Genomic DNA, 18,624 nt, shown 5'->3' on the forward strand with positions numbered 1-18,624 from the left:
TTTTCTGACAGACAACATGGATCAGTTTGAAAGTTCCCTTTTCCCAGACCCCAGAACCGGAGTTTTATTCACCCATCACTGTTAACACAGTACTGTTACATTAGGTAGATATTTAGGTGCAGGAGAACTCAGCAATCTCTACTAAGCGTTTCCGGGGGAGATCCCCCATAAAAGTGTCGTTACTGTTACACCAGCTTGAAGTGCACCACCTTGACAAACTGGCTTATAAGTTGTCTCTATTTATTTCCTCTTTAAATTGATTCTTAATAGCCACTTTGACTCCGTCGACAAACCTACCGACCACAAACAGACCAGCGTCCCCTACACCGAGTCAAGCACCACGTAAGATATGACTTGTATGTTTGAAGTATATATTACTACAATTAGGTTTTTAATCTCACGTTACACTTGTGACAACTGTCGCATACAAATTGCTCGACCATAAGGAATTGAAAATTAGGAAGCTTATTATTACCGGTCAGTTTAAAAATGCATTAACTCTGTGAAAAACGGGTTCACCTAGGTCTCCCTTGATGCAGTTTATAAATACAACTCGCCCTTGGACAAATCCACCGACAACACAAAGACCACCATTGCCTAACTTCTTACTACTACATTAACTAGTAGGCGACTGCATTTCTCTTTCTTCTCTAAGTATACATTGTTAATAAAATTTTTGAAAATTTAATCTCCCAACGCCTTCATGTCTACAGAACAAAGGATTTTAATCGGCGTACTGTATTTAGTGGATATTTTTGTAAACTTGGTGGAGAAGTAAGTTTCTTAAAGCTGGTTTCTTATTGTATTTGGTTGCGGTTATCATTTGTCACTTTCTAAAAATTGATTCTGCTAGCCAAGTAAATGCATTTTTTGTAAAACTTTGATACCATCTTATGTGAATGGAGTCTCCGCCATTTTCGATGCCATCGAAATTATTGATATTGCATGGTGAAGCGAAACTTATTGCCTTACTGTAAGATGTGTTTGTGAAAGTATGTTTCATTATCTTTAGTAGTTTTACAGTGATTTCGTTCATTTCGACATGCTCCGTATTAAATATAATAGCCAAACTCTCGCATATAAACAAAAACAAAGGTGTGGCTGACTAGGGCCCTTTAAAGAGTGTTGCTTAAATACTTCAAAGTCAGATTGTCTTGGCAATATCATTAAACGAAGCTTCCGAATGACTTGCTGAAGTAAAACACATGGAAGTGATGTGTATTATTTCTTTACTTGCAAGTTTCCACTAACAAAAAGTCTACTTCAGGCAGCCCTCATTAATACTAACAGTATGATAAGCTCACGCAGTTAATGTGTACTTAAACCACTCCTCCACCATTTTTTCTCCCACAAAAATTCACATGTTTTGTAGATCTCTCGGCAGAAGTACGTTTTTTTTAAATCGGCAATTTGTGCCATATTGAAATAAGGGAAATCGCCTTAAATCATTACCATTTTCCTATACGACCGAGTTTTAAGGGTCTAGTGGCTGCTGACATCACTTTGAGAACACGGCAACATTATGCACACTCCACATGTTTCTTTTAGAAAATTAGATTAACCGTATGTAAATGGGAGGGGGGGGGGGATTCTCTCCACGGCGATTTTGAACCATAATAAGTTTCTTTTAATATATATTCGCGTTAACGCCATGAAACTTCGGGGCGTTTTCAGAAATTTAACTACAAAACGTTCATGTGGTCGTTTAGTGTTCATTGACTTTAATGTTGCCATGGCAACCAAATTTTGACAGGCAGTTCTTTTTCAGGAAATGAGAAATCCCTTTTTGAAATGAAAAAAATTCTTTTCTTAATACAACTTTTTCTTTTTTTTTTCTTTTAGCTAAAATTAGTGTTCCTTTAATGGCTTTGATTAGTTTTCACTCAATTTTGGTGCTTTCCTGAAGTTTTGGGGAAATCCCGAAATCCAAGAGGGCGGATCCAAGATGGCCGCCATTTGGTAATAATGACGCTGTCTCCACGCTCTTTTTTTGCGAGAGCAAGTTAGCTTCCGGAGAAAAAAATGTTTGGAAATAACAAAACTGTGCAAATTATGCTCCTCATTAGTAATAAATATAGTCTCTTACCAAACGTTAAGAAAAATAGTCTTTTGTGTTTGGTAGAATTATACAGAGCTTTGAAACTTGTGTGGGTTTACAAACACGAGAGCCGTGCGGTGTGGCCAAGAAACCAATTTTTTAAAAATTTTACTTTTTTTCGAATATTGATAGTAGCGAAAGCGATTAAACTGTCTATGTAAAGCTTTTATTTTAGTTCTAAAATTTACCACAAGTGATCATGAACGGGTGATATAGACAAACGTGAGGCTTCTTTAAACTTACTTTTCAAGACAGGCTGCTCTAACTTTAACTTGCTATCCGTCGCTCTCTTTCACGCTGAACTTTGCTTAATCGTTTCCACTTTTTTGTTTTCTTTGTTCTCTTACTTTCTCCTCTTTCCACGTTTGTCAACATATCCAACAAATACATATAAATAGACTTTGTATTTGTGTTCATTAGCATTTCAGTTGTAAATGCAGCTCGCCATAAAACTTCCCGCAAAACAAACACGGGCACATTATAGCAAGGTGGGATTGCGTACGGACGGTCAGACGAAAAGTGACGTCATAACCAAACATGGTTTCCCAAATTTTCTAAGCTATGGGGTTCCGGTATGAAAATTAGTTTGGGAGAAAAAGGAAACTAGGAGTTGGGAGCAGTTTAAGTTTAAGTAGAAGGAAATCAGAACCTCATTTGCTGATTCGTAGTCCTTCGTGTGAAAAATAAATGAACTGTGCTAAAACAGGTGTTTCTGTGTAAAATATTGTATTTCTGATATATAATTAAAGTAGAAGAACAAAAAGCGTACGACAATGCTTAGATTTTAATTTAGCAGTGCCAACGTACCAAAACTAAACACTAATTAATTTATAAGCGTTGCGCTGGTTTTTGCAGAGTTTAATACATTAAAATGGGAATTGTAGTGACTATTTTTTTAATTTACTGAAAAGGAGAGCACCCAGCTTTTCTCTTTCCTCAAACCTTAATAAAATAATTATTTAAACATAATTGTGTTCCTAATCCAACAGGATGTGATGTGCGAGTAATCATTTTGAAATAGTATTTTTTTATTTTAGTCAGTTTTTCTCTTCCCTTTAACCTTAATATAATGCTTATTTAAAAAATAAATGTCTACGTAATTCAACAGGATGTGGTGAGGTTGTCAACAACGTACTGAAAAGTCCCGGATATCCAAGTAACTATCCAAACAACATGGACTGTATTTATCGAGTTTATATTCCACTTGGCCTGGCTGTAAAGATTTACTTTTCCAAATTTAGCCTGGAGAGTCATTCATCTTGCAGGTATAATTCTATTGAATGAGTGTTTAGAGTATACATTGCTTTACCTTCATTGCATGATAATGGGTGGTATTGATTGTTCTCTACATTTGCTGTGATTGATAAATTGTATACACTACTGAAAAAGAAGTTTGTGAGACAACCCAAAGAACAAAGTTACCTGTTAGTCTCATTACACTAAAATGAGCTATTGTTATCTAAAGACTCATTCAACTGTTGTTTGTTTGTTTCTGTTGTTTTAATCTGCAGATAAGAATCAAATTTATAACTAGACTGCATTGTCAATTATTCTCATGACACACATGTGAAAAACTGGTCTTGCATGTATTTGATCTGTGTTTGTTTTGTTCTTCGCGTCTTTCTGTACTTCAAGCTTGCCTGATTATCGGGTGTTCTTGAACTTTTGATTTTTTATTCTACAAAATGGATAAATAAGCTATGTGTAAGATTTGTTTGTCTGAGTCGTTGTATTTGCGTTATTTATTATTATGCCATGTATCACTTAAGCAATGTCTTGAGTAACCTTGTAGACTAGTCATTATATAGTTTAATGGAAGTTATTGTAAGGCTTGCAGTACTTTAATGTATACATGTTGACTTATTTTTTAATAATTGACCGTATTCTTTCAACTCAGTAAACATGAAATAATGCCTGTGATTTTGTCTCATCTTATCTTGTCAAGTTGTGTTAGCTCACGTCATTCAAGCTTATGGTATCTCATCATAAATGAACTAAAAGAATACGTCTTTCTTGTTTGCAGCTTTGACTACTTGAGGATTTCCAATGATAACAACTATACCGTGGGTACATACTGTGGGGCACAGTCTGGACGGAATATCATTGTCACTGGACGCTTTGCTGTAATGACCTTTCACTCAGACGGCAGTCTTGAAGACAGTGGATACAAGTTAGTTTTCTCCTTTGTTCCGGGTAAGTACAAAGAGTCGAACGAAATTTTATTGCAGAAATAGTCTCTAAAGTAAATATCAATTTGCTTCTTTATTTTTTACTAATTTTCGTCCTTTCCTAACAGAGAGATTGTTTGTTAAGTTCAATTATAATTTGTCGATTAATATCTAGGCTTTCTTAATGAACAAAAAGCACGCCACGTGGTACAAAATCGGTTAAGGTTATTTATTACAGTAAAACCCTATTAACCTGTGTACACCAATGGGGCATGATAAAAAGTCGGCATTATTAAGGTGTCCGTATTAAGCAGGCTCTTAAAATAAACTCTACGAACACAACTTTTTATCTCAGCAGTATTTTTTTTCTCGATACAAAGATTAAGACATACAATTTTTAAAAAGTAAACGAAGTTTTGACTGGCAGTTTTTACGCCGTATTTTGGCGCTTTCCTGAAGTAATGATAATGAACGAGTATGCTCTTTTTTGAAATGATTAGTATAACCTTAGAAAATTAACATTTTATACTGTTTATTGAGTGGTCTTTAATGACCTTTGGATACATTTCGAGGATATAACTTGGCAACCTTTGTCTGATCGTCCCTGATTGTTCCTGACAGGTTTACAAAACATTCGTTCATATTTGTAAACAACTGCCACACATAAATTGCTCGTCCATCCGTTACTAGATACCAGGAGATTTCTCATTTATTGAGCTAACAAGTAATACCGATGGGTTGGAAAGTGCATCTTGAAAAACTGTTTTACATAATATATATCTAGCTATTTCGTTTTCTAATTGATTCTTGACAGGAAACACCACTTTGCCTCCCACAAGTCAAGCATCAGGTAATAGATGACTTGAATTTTTTTTTAAATGTATATTACTAGATTTAGGTTTTTAATCTAACATTAGACTTATCAACAGCTTTTACATACAAACTGCGCGACGAGAAGGAATTGAAGATTAGGGAGATTGTTATTACAGTTTAGTTTAAAAATGTACTATTTCAGTGTAAACAGGGCCACCTAAGTCTCCAGTAATCAAGTTTGTAAAAAAAAAAAATCCCTTCACACGAAACGTTACAATGCCTAATTGGACAAACCCACAAACAACGCAGAGACCCTGCTCATTCTCTGCCCAGTGTCCATCTCAAGTTAATAGCTGACAGTATTTCTTCAGTGATGCTATAATAGTATACATTCTCAAGAAAATTATTGAAAAATTAACCTTCCTACGCTTTCATGTTTGTGGAACAAATGGGTTTTTAATCGGCGCAATGAGGCGAGTGGACGTTGATGTAAACTTGTCGGAGAATAAAGGTTCCAAAAGCTGTTTTCTTATTGTATTTGGTTGCGCTGATCAGCATTCTATTGTCACTCTCTAAAAATTGGTTCTGCTAGCTAAGTACATGCAATTTATCACTAGGTCTTGATGACTTGATGACACCTTAGCTTGTGCAAATAGAGGATATTAAGATGCGTGGCTTAAATACTTGAAATTAAAATTTTCCTGTCAAGACTGAACGTCAAACGAGGCTTCCATATGACTTGTTGTCTCTTTACTTGCAAGTTTCCGCTTGTCACAAAAAAATCTACCTGCAGCTCCCATTGATATTAACAATATGCCGACCTCAACCAATAAAAGTGCACCTAGCCCCCTAAATGTTTTTCTCTCAAAACAATCCTCAGACTTTAGTGAGTATCTCTGCAAGACATTTTTTTTATTTGGTTAAGACTTTGTTTCAGTAAAGTCTACGAGTCCTTCTACGTTTGAAACAAGAATGATCAGTGATGGGATTAAGAGTATTAGATCAGAAAATATTTTGACTTGCTTGTGTTGCAATAAACGCATGGATGCGTGATTGCCGCTTTTAGGAGCCAGTTAAAGTGATCGTATGCAAAATGTCTTCTAGTTGGCTTTTAATTGGAAATTTCAATCAGTACCCTTAACTTCTATGGTTTATCCAATAGTTCTAGGAAGCCTATAGTTAATAAGCCCCCGGCTTCTATATAGGCTTCCTAGCCTTTAACACATTTAATATTGTAAATAGTCAAGTATGAATATTGTAATAGTAAGAATATTGTGTGTCGTCTATAATGTATTTATGTTGTATTTTTTTTTTTTGTTAATGGCAAATAAATTGAATTGAATTGAATTGAATTAACCGCTTTGTTTGCTTTGTGATTGTTTACGAGATTGAAGGAATTTTCGCGCGGACAAGGATGTCCTTGACGGATTTTTTCTTCCTGTACGACAAAATCGGTGGCTGGTTTAAGATTTTTTGTAGCTTAGGTTGCTGTTGAATGATGCGCCAGTGTTTCATAAGAATCTTTTTGAGATTTGGTGTGGCCGGATTTAAGGTAGTAACAAACGGTACAATCTCTTTTGTTTGTGTGGTTTTCTTGCAAAGAGCCTCTTTTCTGTTGGCGAACTTAAGGTCAGTCAGTGTTTCTTGAACGAGCGTCCTCTTTTACAGAGTCTGTGTTCAAAGTCTCGTTTGTTTTTTACAAAAGTTTTCTCTGACTTAGAAAGTTCTTAAAACACTTAATGCTTCTCCTTATATAAACCCCTTTTTACACTTTAAAGTGTGGCAAGATGAGAAGATGAGAAGTGAGTATATTGAAAAGTTTCGGTAGGCTTGAAATGTGTTTGCAAGTCAAGGGTTCTATGACTTGAAAGACGAGGTCCTTTGAAAAGCCTCAGTGTCAAGAAAAACAGCGCGTTCAGATGACATTTCACAAGTGAACTTGATTGTAGGGTGGAACGTGTTAGCAAGGTTAACATAATTGGAAACTTCTCGCATTGAAATGTTTCGCAGTGAAAATATGTCATCAATAAATCGTTTTAAAACGAAAGGTTTAGAGGGGCTAGCCATTAGCAGTCGTTTTTCTAGCTCTGCCACAAAAATAACAGAGAAAGCAACTGCTGTCTTAGTTCCCATGGGCGACGCCATGTGTTTTTATCAAGTGTCTTTCGTTAAACTTGAAAGAATTCTCTTCGAGTATGAGCCGTAAAAGTTCCCGTTTGTGGGAATTTTTGTAAATTGTGCTCATAGTGGTTTTCGTGTTGGCGACATATAACGGCCATCCCTTCTGTTTGAGGAATGTTTGTGTTAAGGGAACTTACATCAAGGTGCCTAAAACCACATCATCTGAGATTTGCGCGCATGAAGTTTATAAAATCGGTTGTGTCTTTTAGACATGACTCTTATTTTAAGCGATCGTTTGTATTACTGAGTCGACGAAACTAGAAATACGTCCCCGGTAGGGCCACTGCTACCAGAAACGATAGGTTTGTCGACCGGTATTTTCTTGTGGATTTTTGTCAGCGTGTAAGATTCTGGTATGCGGGGCTGTTTAAGACCGATTGTTAACCATTTGTGAGTCATTATGTCAATATTACCCGAACGGAATAGTTTGTCCACTATCCGATTCACTATTAGGGCAGTCTCCAGCAAAATAGGAGTTTCGAGAGGCTTGTAGACGTTATCATCAGATAAATGTGGTAAGCCTTCTTCAATTTTTTGTATGGTATCCATAATGACCGTAGTCTTTCCTTTGTCAGCTTTTTTTGAGATTTTCGCTGTTTCGTTTAAGCAAGAGAGGATGAAGGTAAGAGAGGTAATCTCCCATATAGGCCCTATTCCCATCGTAATCCCTCTGAAGTTATTTCAAGATCTCCCGCGAGATCCAGTGTCCCAAGAGGGTTAGGTGATAGCCAATCATATATCCTGAACTTTACCCGCGTTGACAGCTGAGCCTATTCCCACGCAATGCTACGCGTCTTTCGCGAATTGATCTCAAAACAAGATGGCGGAACATGCATAGAGGAAGCGGTGCCTGCATATGTTTTGTGGACGTATGCGAGTTTAAAGTGGCTGTATTTGGACAACGCAGATTGGAATAGAATCGCTCCGCATGATTTCAGTGTTTTAGAGCCCAGCTGTGCGGAAATTATGCAAGAATATTACAATAGAATTAGCTGGCTAAAATTTAAGCCGTGATTAAACAGCCGACAAATACAAACATCTAAACCTAGGCAGGAATTTCGATATTTTTATCGCAGTGAGTACAAAATCCCTTCAGTCATTCAAATCTACCTTCTATTTACTTTCTAATCACGTATGTAGTCAAGAGATTCGTTGGAAGAAACGCAAGAAACAAATCTTTTTTCATGCAAGAGTGTTACATTTAGCTGTCGTAACATTGAAAGCCGCGATTGAACAGACGAGTATAAACATCACATCCTCGGCACGAATTTTGATATTTTTATCGCAGTGAGTACAAAATTTCTTCAGTCATTGAAATTTACGTTCTATTTACTTTTTAATCACGTATGTAGTTAAGAGATTCGTTGGAAGAAACGCGAGAAACAAATCTTTTTTTCATGCAAGAGTGTTGCATTCAGCTGTCAAAACATTGAAAGCCGCGATTGAACAGACGAGTATAAACATCACAACCTCGGCACGAATTTTGATATTTTTATCTCACTGAGTTCAAATCCCTTTGGTCATTGAAATCTGCATTCCATTAGCTCTCTAATCACGCATGTAGCCAAGAGATTCTTTAAAAGAAAGGCGAGAAACAAATCTTAGCTTTATTTTTGCAAGAGTGTTACATTATATTTGAATTGAAGCCGCGATTGAACAGACGAGCATAAACATCAGAACCGCGGCACGAAAAATTTTGATATTTTTGTCACAGTGAGTTTAAAGTCTCTTCGGACATTCAAATCTACATTCTATTAGTTTTTAAATCACGTATATTACTAAGAGATTCGTTGCAAGTAACGCGAGAAACAATTTCTTTTATGGAAGTGATTAGCCGTTGTAAAATTAACAACGGTGAAAGACACGTAACGCGCGAGGTAACATTATCCGCGAAAAATTCGATACTCTCTAAAAATAACTTCAGAGGGATTACGATGGGGATAGGGCCTGTATGGGAGATTGCCTCTCTTACCTTCATCCTCTCTTGGTTTAAGTGAGTCGATGGCTGTTCTCACGCTTGCCGAAATATTGTCTAAAAGAGTGCGGAAAACTACTGAAGCAAGTTTCAAAGTTTGTTTCTTGCAAGTAATCTTCAAGGGCAACGGAGTTTTGGATAAGTGGTTGCCACGTGGATTTAACATAGAAGGGAGGTGCAGAGTGAGTTTCCTTTTGCTTGCGAACATATATTTCAAACGCATTGTTCTAGCAAAATTATTGAAATCCTTTAATGAGGATTTATCGGAGCTAGGAACAGGAGGAATGGGTATAAATTTAAGATCCCTAGAAAGGAGTTTAACCTCGTCATTAGAGAGAGCTTTATTCGAAAAAAATTTTATGCCTGGTTTAAACACGGAAAATCGCGCAAAGTCACCCCCATGTTGGTTCATGATCGAAATTTTAAAGAGCAAGGCTCTAGTGGCTGCTGTGATGTCACTTTGAGAAACGACAACACTACGCACACTTTACTTGTTTCGTTTAGAAAGTTAGAATAACAGTGGTCTAAATATGCGGGTCAGATGTGTTGTAAAGGTTGAAGTAACGTTAGAAAACTTGCAGGAAGGAATAACGGTCAATAGGATCAAGATAGGATATATTTTTAAGGCGATAAACGTCCAAAGGCGAAGACACCGGGATCGACTTTGTTAGGAAGATGCGCGATTGATCTAATATATCAAACACGAGGAAGAGTGTTTCCCCCGATTTCCAAACACCGAGAAGTAGGCTAGAAAAACGAGGCGCAGCCTAGATTTTTTATTCAAATTAGACGCAAAAGTTCACAAAATTTTATGATAATTAAGATCACATTTCTAAACCTCCTTCAGGGTAGTAATTTTTTGTTTAGGCTTGATGAATTATTAATGAGTCTAAGAAGGAAGTCATCGAAGAGTTTCCAAATAAGCTCGAAGTATTGTTTCTCCGACGATTTTGTATGTAATTAAGCATGTACAAACGGTCAAGAATTATAAGAGGTATAACTCGGTAAGACGGCTTGCCAGTTGCTGTCGGGAGTAAGAAGGTTGTCCAATACTCACCACTCGTTCGTTTGGCGTTACGCATTTAGAACGAAGAATATACATTGTGTGTAGCGGGTTTGTGGCGTCACGTATTTAGAACAAAGAATATACATTGTGTGAAGCGCATTTGTGGCGTCACGTATTTAAAACAAAGAATCTACATTGTGTGAAGCGCATTTGTGGCGTCACGTAATTAGAACAAAGAATATACATTGTGTGTAGCACATTTGTGGTGTCACGTATTAAGAACGAGAAATATACATTGTGCGTAGCGTGTTTGTGGCGTTACGCATTTAGAACGAAGAATATATATTGTAGGTAGCGCATTAGTGGCGTCACGTATTTAGAACAAAGAATATACATTATGTGTAGCGCATTTGTGGCGTTACGCATTTAGAACGAAGAATATACATTGTGTGTAGCGCATTTGTGTCGTCACGTATTTAAAACGAATAATATATATTGTGTGTAGCACATTTGTAGCGTCACGTGTTTAGAACAAGGAATATACATTATTGTAGCGCATTTGTGTCGTTACGCATTTAGAACGAAGAATATATATTGTGTGTAGCGCATTTGTGTCGTTACGTATTTAGAACGAAGAATATACATTGTGTGTAGCGCATTTGTGTCGTTACGTATTTAAAACGAAGAATATACATTGTGTGTAGCGCATTTGTGTCGTTTCGCATTTATATCCCGGAATATACATTGTGTGTAGCGCTTTTGTGTCGTTTCGCATTTGGAACGAAGAATATACATTGTGTGTAGCGCTTTTGTGTCGTTACGTATTTAGAACGAAGAATATACATTGTGTGTAGCGCATTTGTGTCGTTACGCATTTAGAACGAAGAATATACATTTTGTGTAGCGCATTTGTGTCGTTACGGATTTGGAACAAAGAATATACATTTTGTGTAGCGCATTTGTGTCGTTACGCATTTAGAACGAAGAATATATATTGTGTGTAGCACATTTGTGTCGTTACGCACTTAGAAAGAAGAATATACATTGTGTGTAGCACATTTGTGTCGTTACGCATTTAGAACGAAAAACATACATTGTGCGTAGCGCATTTGTGTCGTTACGCATTTAGAACGAAGACTATACATCGTGTGTAGCGCATTTGTGTCGTTACGCATTTAGAACAAGGACTATATATTGTGGGTAGCGCATTACTGGCGTCACGTATTTAGAACGAAGAATATACATTGTGTATAGCACATTAGTGGTGTCACGTATTTAGAACGAAGAATATACATTGTGTGTAGCGCATTAGTAGTGTCACGTAATTAGAACTAAGAATATACATTGTGTGTAGCCCAATTGTGTCATTACGCATTTAGAACGAAGAATGTACATTGTGTTCAGTGCATTTGTGTCGTCACGCATTTAGAACGAAGAATATAGATTGTGTGTAGCGCATTTGTGTCGTTACGCATTAAGAACGAAGAATATTCATATGGCGGTAGCGCATTTGTGGCGTTACGCATTTAGAACGAAGAATATACATTGTGTGTTGCATATTTGTGGCGTCACGTATTTAGAACAAGGAATATACATTAGGTGTAGCGCTATTGTGTCGTTACGCATTTAGAACGAAGAATATACATTGTGTGTAGCGCATTTGTGTCGTTACGCATTTAGAACGAAGAATATACATTGTGTGTAGCATATTTGTTGCGTCACGTATTTAAAACAAGGAATATACATTATGTGTATGCGCATTACTGGCGTCACGTATTTAGAACGAAGAATATACCGGTGTGTAGCGCATTTGTGTTGTTACGCATTTAGAACGAAGAATATACATTGTGCGTAGCGCATTTGTGTCGTTACGCATTTAGAACGAAGACTATACATTGTATATAGCGCATTTGTCTCGTTACACATTAAGAACGAAGAATATAGATTGTGTGTAGCGCATTTTTGGCGTCACGCGTTTAGCAGGAAGAATATACCTTTTGTGTAGCGCATTTGGGGCTCAACGCATTTAGAACGAAGAATATACATTGTGTTTAGTGGATTTTTGGCGTCACGTATTTAGAACGAAGAATATACATTGTGTGTGGCGCATTTGTAGTCTCGGGCATTTAGAACGAAGAGTACACATTGTGTGTAGCGCATTTGTGGCGTCACTTATTTAGAACGAAGAATATACATTTTGTTTTTGGCGTCACGTATTTAGAACGAAAAATATACATTGTGTTTGTGGCGTTTACGCATTTAGAACGAAGAAAATACATTGTGTGTCGCGTGTTTGTGGCGTAACGCATTTAGAACGAAGAATAAACATTGTACATTGTGTGTAGTGCATTTGTGGCGTTACGCATTAAGAACGAAGAATATACATTGTGCGTAGCGCATTTGTGGTGTTACGCAATTGGAACGAAGAATATACATGGCGTGTGGCGCATTTGTGGCCTCGCGCATTTAACACGACGAGTATACATTGTGTGTAGCGCATTTGTGGTGTTACGCATTTAGAACGAAGAATATACATTGTGGGTAGCGCATTTGTGCCGCCACGTATTTAGAACGAAGGATATACATCGTGTGTCTCGTGTTTGTGCCGTTACACATTTAGAACGAAGAATATACATTTTGTTTAGCGGATTTGTGGCATTACGCATTTAGAACGAAGAATATACATTGTGTTTGGCGCATTTGTGGTCTCGCGCATTTAGAACGAAGAATATACCTAATATGTAGCGCATATGTGGCGTTACGCATTTAGATTGAAGAATATACATTGTGTGTAGCGTGTTTGTGGTCTCGCGCATTTAGAACGAAGAATATACATAATATGTAGCGCATTTGTGGCGTTACGCATTTAGATTGAAGAATATACATTGTGTGTAGCGTGTTTGTGGTCTCGCGCATTTAGAACGAAGAATATACATAATATGTAGCGCATTTGTGGCGTTACGCATTTAGATTGAAGAATATACATTGTGTGTAGCGTGTTTGTGGTCTCGCGCATTTAGAACGAAGAATATACATAATATGGAGCGCATTTGTGGCGTTACGCATTTAGATTGAAGAATATACATTGTGTGTAGCGTGTTTGTGGTCTCGCGCATTTAGAACGAAGAATATACATAACATGTAGCGCATTTGTGGCGTTACGCATTTAGAACGAAGAGTATACATTTTGTGTGGCGCATTTGTGGTCTCGCGCATTTAGAACGAAGAATATACATAATATGTAGCGCATTTGTGGCGTTACGCATTTAGATTGAAGAATATACATTGTGTGTAGCGTGTTTGTGGTCTCGCGCATTTAGAACGAAGAATATACATTGTGTTTGGCGCATTTGTGGTCTCGCGCATTTGGAACGAAGAATATACATAGTGTGTCGCGTGTTTGTGGCCTCACGCTTATATAGCTTCGATAGCAGGCGATAAATGACCCCCGAGTGATCGACAATCTTACGGTTTACAATAGCGTTAGCATTTTGTAGCGTACGCATTTTCGTAACGAAGCGACGCCACAATTTCACAATTATATGTATTATTATATTCGCCTCTAAATTGGATGACGTGGGTTGACATTGTCAATTTCAGTAGAATTCCGATGGCTAAAGAGCCTGAATCGACCGGTGTTTGTTACAGAGAGCATTTGACTGTTGGAAAGTAAAGAGAGCTTTCCGCTAAATTGCTTGAGCGTCGTTATTGATTTTACGTCACAACTTGGTCCCTCCCAGATCCCCTTATGCGGTCGTGAACCATTTGGAACTCGACTTTAAAGAGGATAAAAGAGCAAAGATTTCACCAAATCATTTTTTTTCGCAAAGATACTAACCAAAATATGAAGATTTGTTTCAGAGAAAACAAACTTTTAGGAATTAGGAGCACTTTAAGTTTAAATAGAAGGAAATCAGAACCTCATTTGCTGATTCGCAGTTCTTTTATGTGAAAAAAATGATGAATTGTACCAAATCGAGTGTTTCTCTGTAAAATATTCCATTTCTGAGATATAATTAAAACAGAAGAACAAATAACGTATCACAACGCTTAGATTTTAATTTAGCAGTGCCACCGTACCAAAGCTATTTACCAATTAATTTATTCTCGTTGTGCTGATTTTTGCAGAGTTTAATATATTTATTACACCCATTTTGAAATCACTGGTGATCCTTGCAATCTGATTGGCTCTCAACAGTGCGATTTATTCCCAAATTGCACTATTTTTTGCTCTAAATCGCATCCTTTCTTTAGCCCATCAAAATCGAAATGAAGTAACAAAAATAGAATGCTAATATTGACAATGATACTCTGTGATTTCAAAAAGGTGTAATAAAGTGGTAATTGAACTTTGTATCGTGCAATTTTGGTCTGAAATCATACTTGTGATTTCAAATCAAACTAGCACTGTGCGCTCGTTTGATTTTGAAATCACGCGTATGATTTCAGACCAAATCGCACTCCACTCAGTTCAATTACCATTACTAAAATGGGATTTAATGTAACTCATTTTTTGAATTTACTGAAAAGGAGAGCAATCGTTTTTAGTTAAAAAAATATATATATATATTTATCCCAGCTTTTCTCTTTCCCTTAACCCTAATTTAATTCCGGCTTCTTTAAAAAATAAATGTGTCCGTAATCCAACAGGATGTGATGTGTAAGTAATCATTGCGAAATATATATATATTTTAAACTCTATTTCACTCAGTTTTTCTCTTCCCTTTAACCTAAATATAATACGCTATTTAAAACTAAATGTCTACGTAATCCAACAGGATGTAGTGCCGTTGTCAACAACGTACTGAAAAGTCCTGGATATCCAAAGGACTATTCAAACAACACGGACTGTGTTTATCGAGTTTACATTCCACATGGTCTGGCTTTGAAGATTTACTTTTCCCTTTTTATCCTGGAGGATGGTTCATCGTGCAGGTACGAAATTATCGAATCAGTATTTGCAGTATACATTGCTTAAAGTACCCCTAATCCCTAAATTTGTTTTTGCATTATGACAAAATGTAAACGACTTGGGGATGATTAAAACAAAACTTAAGAAAATTCATAAAATCCTCCCATTGCTGTGGACGTTTAAAGTCGCGATGTTCTCGCTCACTACCGCGCTGCGAGAGGTCTGAGTCCTAACAAACTGATGATATCAGCCGGGGAACCGAGTTTTTCTTCATTGGTGATGATTTTCCCATGCAAATACTCCACGTTTGTTCTGTTTTAATACTTATTACGAGTAAGAAATGTCAGGAAGTAGTTCAATTTCTTAGGGTTCAATCGATTCAGAGGCCGCAGATGTATTTCTGACTACGCCGTTGAGACCAATGATAACTACGAGTTGATTCGCTTGAGAGACGACTGAACGGCACTGAATGAGTGGATTCTTCTGGGTAGTTTGCACTCGTATCGGACATCCTAAGATCAAAGGCAAATTCCCCACGTGCGGGGCGGAAGTTTTATAACTTTCCCCATATCTTTAACTTATGCAGTGATGGGTGAGTTCCTTGTGAATGGGTCCCCTGATGTAAACTACTTGTATATTGGTTACAATTTGGTACGTTTGGTTTCTTCCGTTACATTTCGAAGTAGTTTTTGGTTTGGCGTTTCATCCGTATAGGTTAAATTTTTAGCTTGGGTATTCGTTATTTTCCACGCATTTTAGCGTCCCGACGGATTTCTGAGCAATTTCATAGTTTTGTCACTGTACCATTTTCGAATGGGTTTCCGCTGGGTGCTTATGGTTTAGGGAAGGGTCAACAAAGCTGCTTCTCCACATTTTGTCCTCCTTTTCACCTTGGAGCGCTCTTAGCCTTGTCTGTGCCATGATGAAGGATTTTTAAACCTGTGGATAGGAGACCTTCACTTTAGGCTTGACCCTCTTGTAGACTTGCCCAGATATTAACTTCCTGGGCATTGTCAAACGTCATTCAGTGCCAAAAGTGGCATCGGTACGTGCTTCCCCATTCGTCGTCGCATAATTATTTTAGCCTTGAATGGGATGGTGTTGCTTGGTGTTTTGTACCCTTCCATTTGGTTGGAAGGAGAGCGCGTCCCCTAGCAGAGTGCTTGCTGGGGCCATTAATTTATTGGTATTAGTAAATCGCAATGTGTTCCTTCAAAAGTGTTAATTTTCTTAGGTTTCTTTGTGATTCCTTTCGCCAAACCTGCATTCTACCGGATAATAGGCTCAAGCTTAAGACCCTTCGGGTGGAGATTTTGTCTTCCCGTTATATTGATGCCAAAATGCTTCAGATATTCACAGGGAAGGTGATTTCGTTTGGTTTGGCTATTCTCGGTTGTAAGCTGTTTATCCGGGAAAAATTTAAGGTAGTCTCCTAACTTTGTTGTTCTTCAAATCCGTTTCTCTATGTTGAAGGAAGTATCCGCTCGGGGATTTTGTACTGGTGTTTCCTAGACAGCCAGTGGGATTGCTTGCCTTTGGCACTCTGAACAGCATGTTTTTCAGTTTTTCTTTTCTCTGACCCGTCTACACGCACTTGGAGCTCAGTCCACATAGCTCCTTACAAAGTGGGCAGAAGTTTGTCTCTAGGGATTATTTTCCCTCAGAGTCAGCTGGCGATATAAATCACTTGGAGTCAAGGGCTTTGTTTAATGCTCTTATTGCATCTAAGTATGGGTTGTCAAATTCTCGGGTTGATATTCATGTTTTTAATCGACTCCGTAACTGTGCATTAGTCGGCAACTATTGCAAAATTCTGCATTCATGGAGGTTGTAAAAGAGATATTCTGTTGTAGTCGGCACCAAAATTTCAGTATCCAGATTTTTTACGTGTCATCGGAACAAAATGCAGCTAATGAGCCTCACAGAGATGTTCTGACCTGGACTGCTTGCTTTCTTACAAAGTGTGGCTATACTTAGAACGCATTTTTCGCCCCCCCATAGATTCGATTTGATATCCCTCGATACGAATTGCAAGAGAAACGGGAGAGGGAATCCTCTACCTCGCTATACGCTCTGATTAGAGGGGGTAAACTATTTCGCTAGTCCCATGCCTGCTGAATAAAATATTTATGTATTCCCGACTTTCGTTGTCCTTGGCCCTCTTTGAGTATATTAATTTTCGATTAGGATTTCCACGGTGCATTCACGCTCGAATATCTCGTCCCGGATATTCGCCCTAGGCCATTCTGGTGGGCAACCCTCAGGACCCTGGTGATTAGCTAATTACTATTGGTCAGGAAGGGTTCGGTTTTACTGTTGTTTTCTCCTCCAGGCGATCTCAAGAATGGGTCCCGCGTTCTCTGCAATGGGACCTCTGGGCGTTCCACAAGTATTGTTAGAGGCCGAGACTTTGTGCATGTTCAACGACGTCCTTTTATTCCTGCGTTTCAGGACCTTAGAAATCTGCCTGACGATGCCCAGCTTGTTAAAATCCAAATGACTTTGATGCTTGCTTTTGAGAAGCTTGTTGTTCGCGCACAAATCCTAACAGACCCCTATACTTGTTAAGTGTGTGGACCATGCAGCCATATCCATGCGTTTCCGATAGTTTTCTCCTCTGTCTGGAGGCAAGCCCTATCAGCTACACTGAGACGTCCGCCCTTGAACAGCTGCTCCCGTATTTCCTGGCCTCCCTGTCGCCTCCGGAATGCGTTTTTTCCTGTGCATTAGGCAATATAATCAGGTTCCTAATAACTAAGAACAAATCATGCAGAACTGTAGTTCACCGTCCATCGTTGTTCTGAAGTTGTCCACTTTGTTTAGCTGCGGGGTCGTTAGATGCTTTGCTAGGAATTCTTAAACTATTTTTAACAATATTGGGCGTCTTCATGACTCTAAGGATTATATCAAATTTATTCGAGAGAAAAAAGCCAGAGGGGAGATTATGCCTTCACAGGCACTGCTTTTAATTTTCGTAAACGTTTTCCCTTCTTGTTAGTTTTCTCTGGTGTTATATAGAGAGCAGTGACCATCTTCTCGTAATTCATAAGTAAATTTATAGTTTGGGACGTTGTCTTCATCCTTGTCAATTTTTCCACAGGGGATCGTGCTTTGCCTTGTGCCCAATCTAGTAGGATCGTAAGGTATTCAGCCTTGACCAATTCTTAACGGGACAATACTCCTAGTCTATTCGTTTGGGAACTGTTACGGGAACATTCAGTTTCCTGGGTGGGATACTATATACCTGTTTGTAAGTTGTTGAATATTAAGCTGGGAGATGGATATTTATTTAGAGCTACCGACTGCGGTAGGACTGAGAGTCAGAAACCTTTCATTGGTTCTGCTATTCATAACCGTTTGTGGAGATACTTCACAGAAGCTAAGATAAGTTGTGGAGAGACCCCTCAAAGTTTTAAGCTGGGCCTCTTAATTAAATGGTCTTAATATGCTAGATTGCTCGAGGGGTTGAGA

At 38.0% G+C, this 18,624-nt stretch overlaps 1 protein-coding gene across 4 annotated transcripts in view; it reads left to right on the plus strand.

Moving 5' to 3' along the window:
- LOC146459281 (uncharacterized) overlaps positions 1–18,624 on the plus strand; it is a 79,545-nt gene that overhangs the window by 20,271 nt on the left and 40,650 nt on the right. For 3 of the 4 annotated variants that reach the window (XM_085089697.1, XM_085089698.1, XM_085089699.1), the window contains 2 exons: positions 271–342; positions 3,207–3,363. In XM_085089697.1, coding sequence (XP_084945823.1) covers positions 271–342; positions 3,207–3,363 — 229 coding nt within the window. Of the gene's footprint in view, positions 1–270; positions 343–3,206; positions 3,364–4,121; positions 4,292–5,080; positions 5,193–18,624 lie in introns of those variants that run through there. The other variant, XM_085089700.1, reaches the window with a different exon arrangement.

Source organism: Pavona decussata, unplaced genomic scaffold, assembly GCF_977016875.1.
Source record: "Pavona decussata unplaced genomic scaffold, jaPavDecu1.1 SCAFFOLD_221, whole genome shotgun sequence".
Taxonomy (NCBI): Eukaryota; Metazoa; Cnidaria; class Anthozoa; order Scleractinia; family Agariciidae; genus Pavona; species Pavona decussata.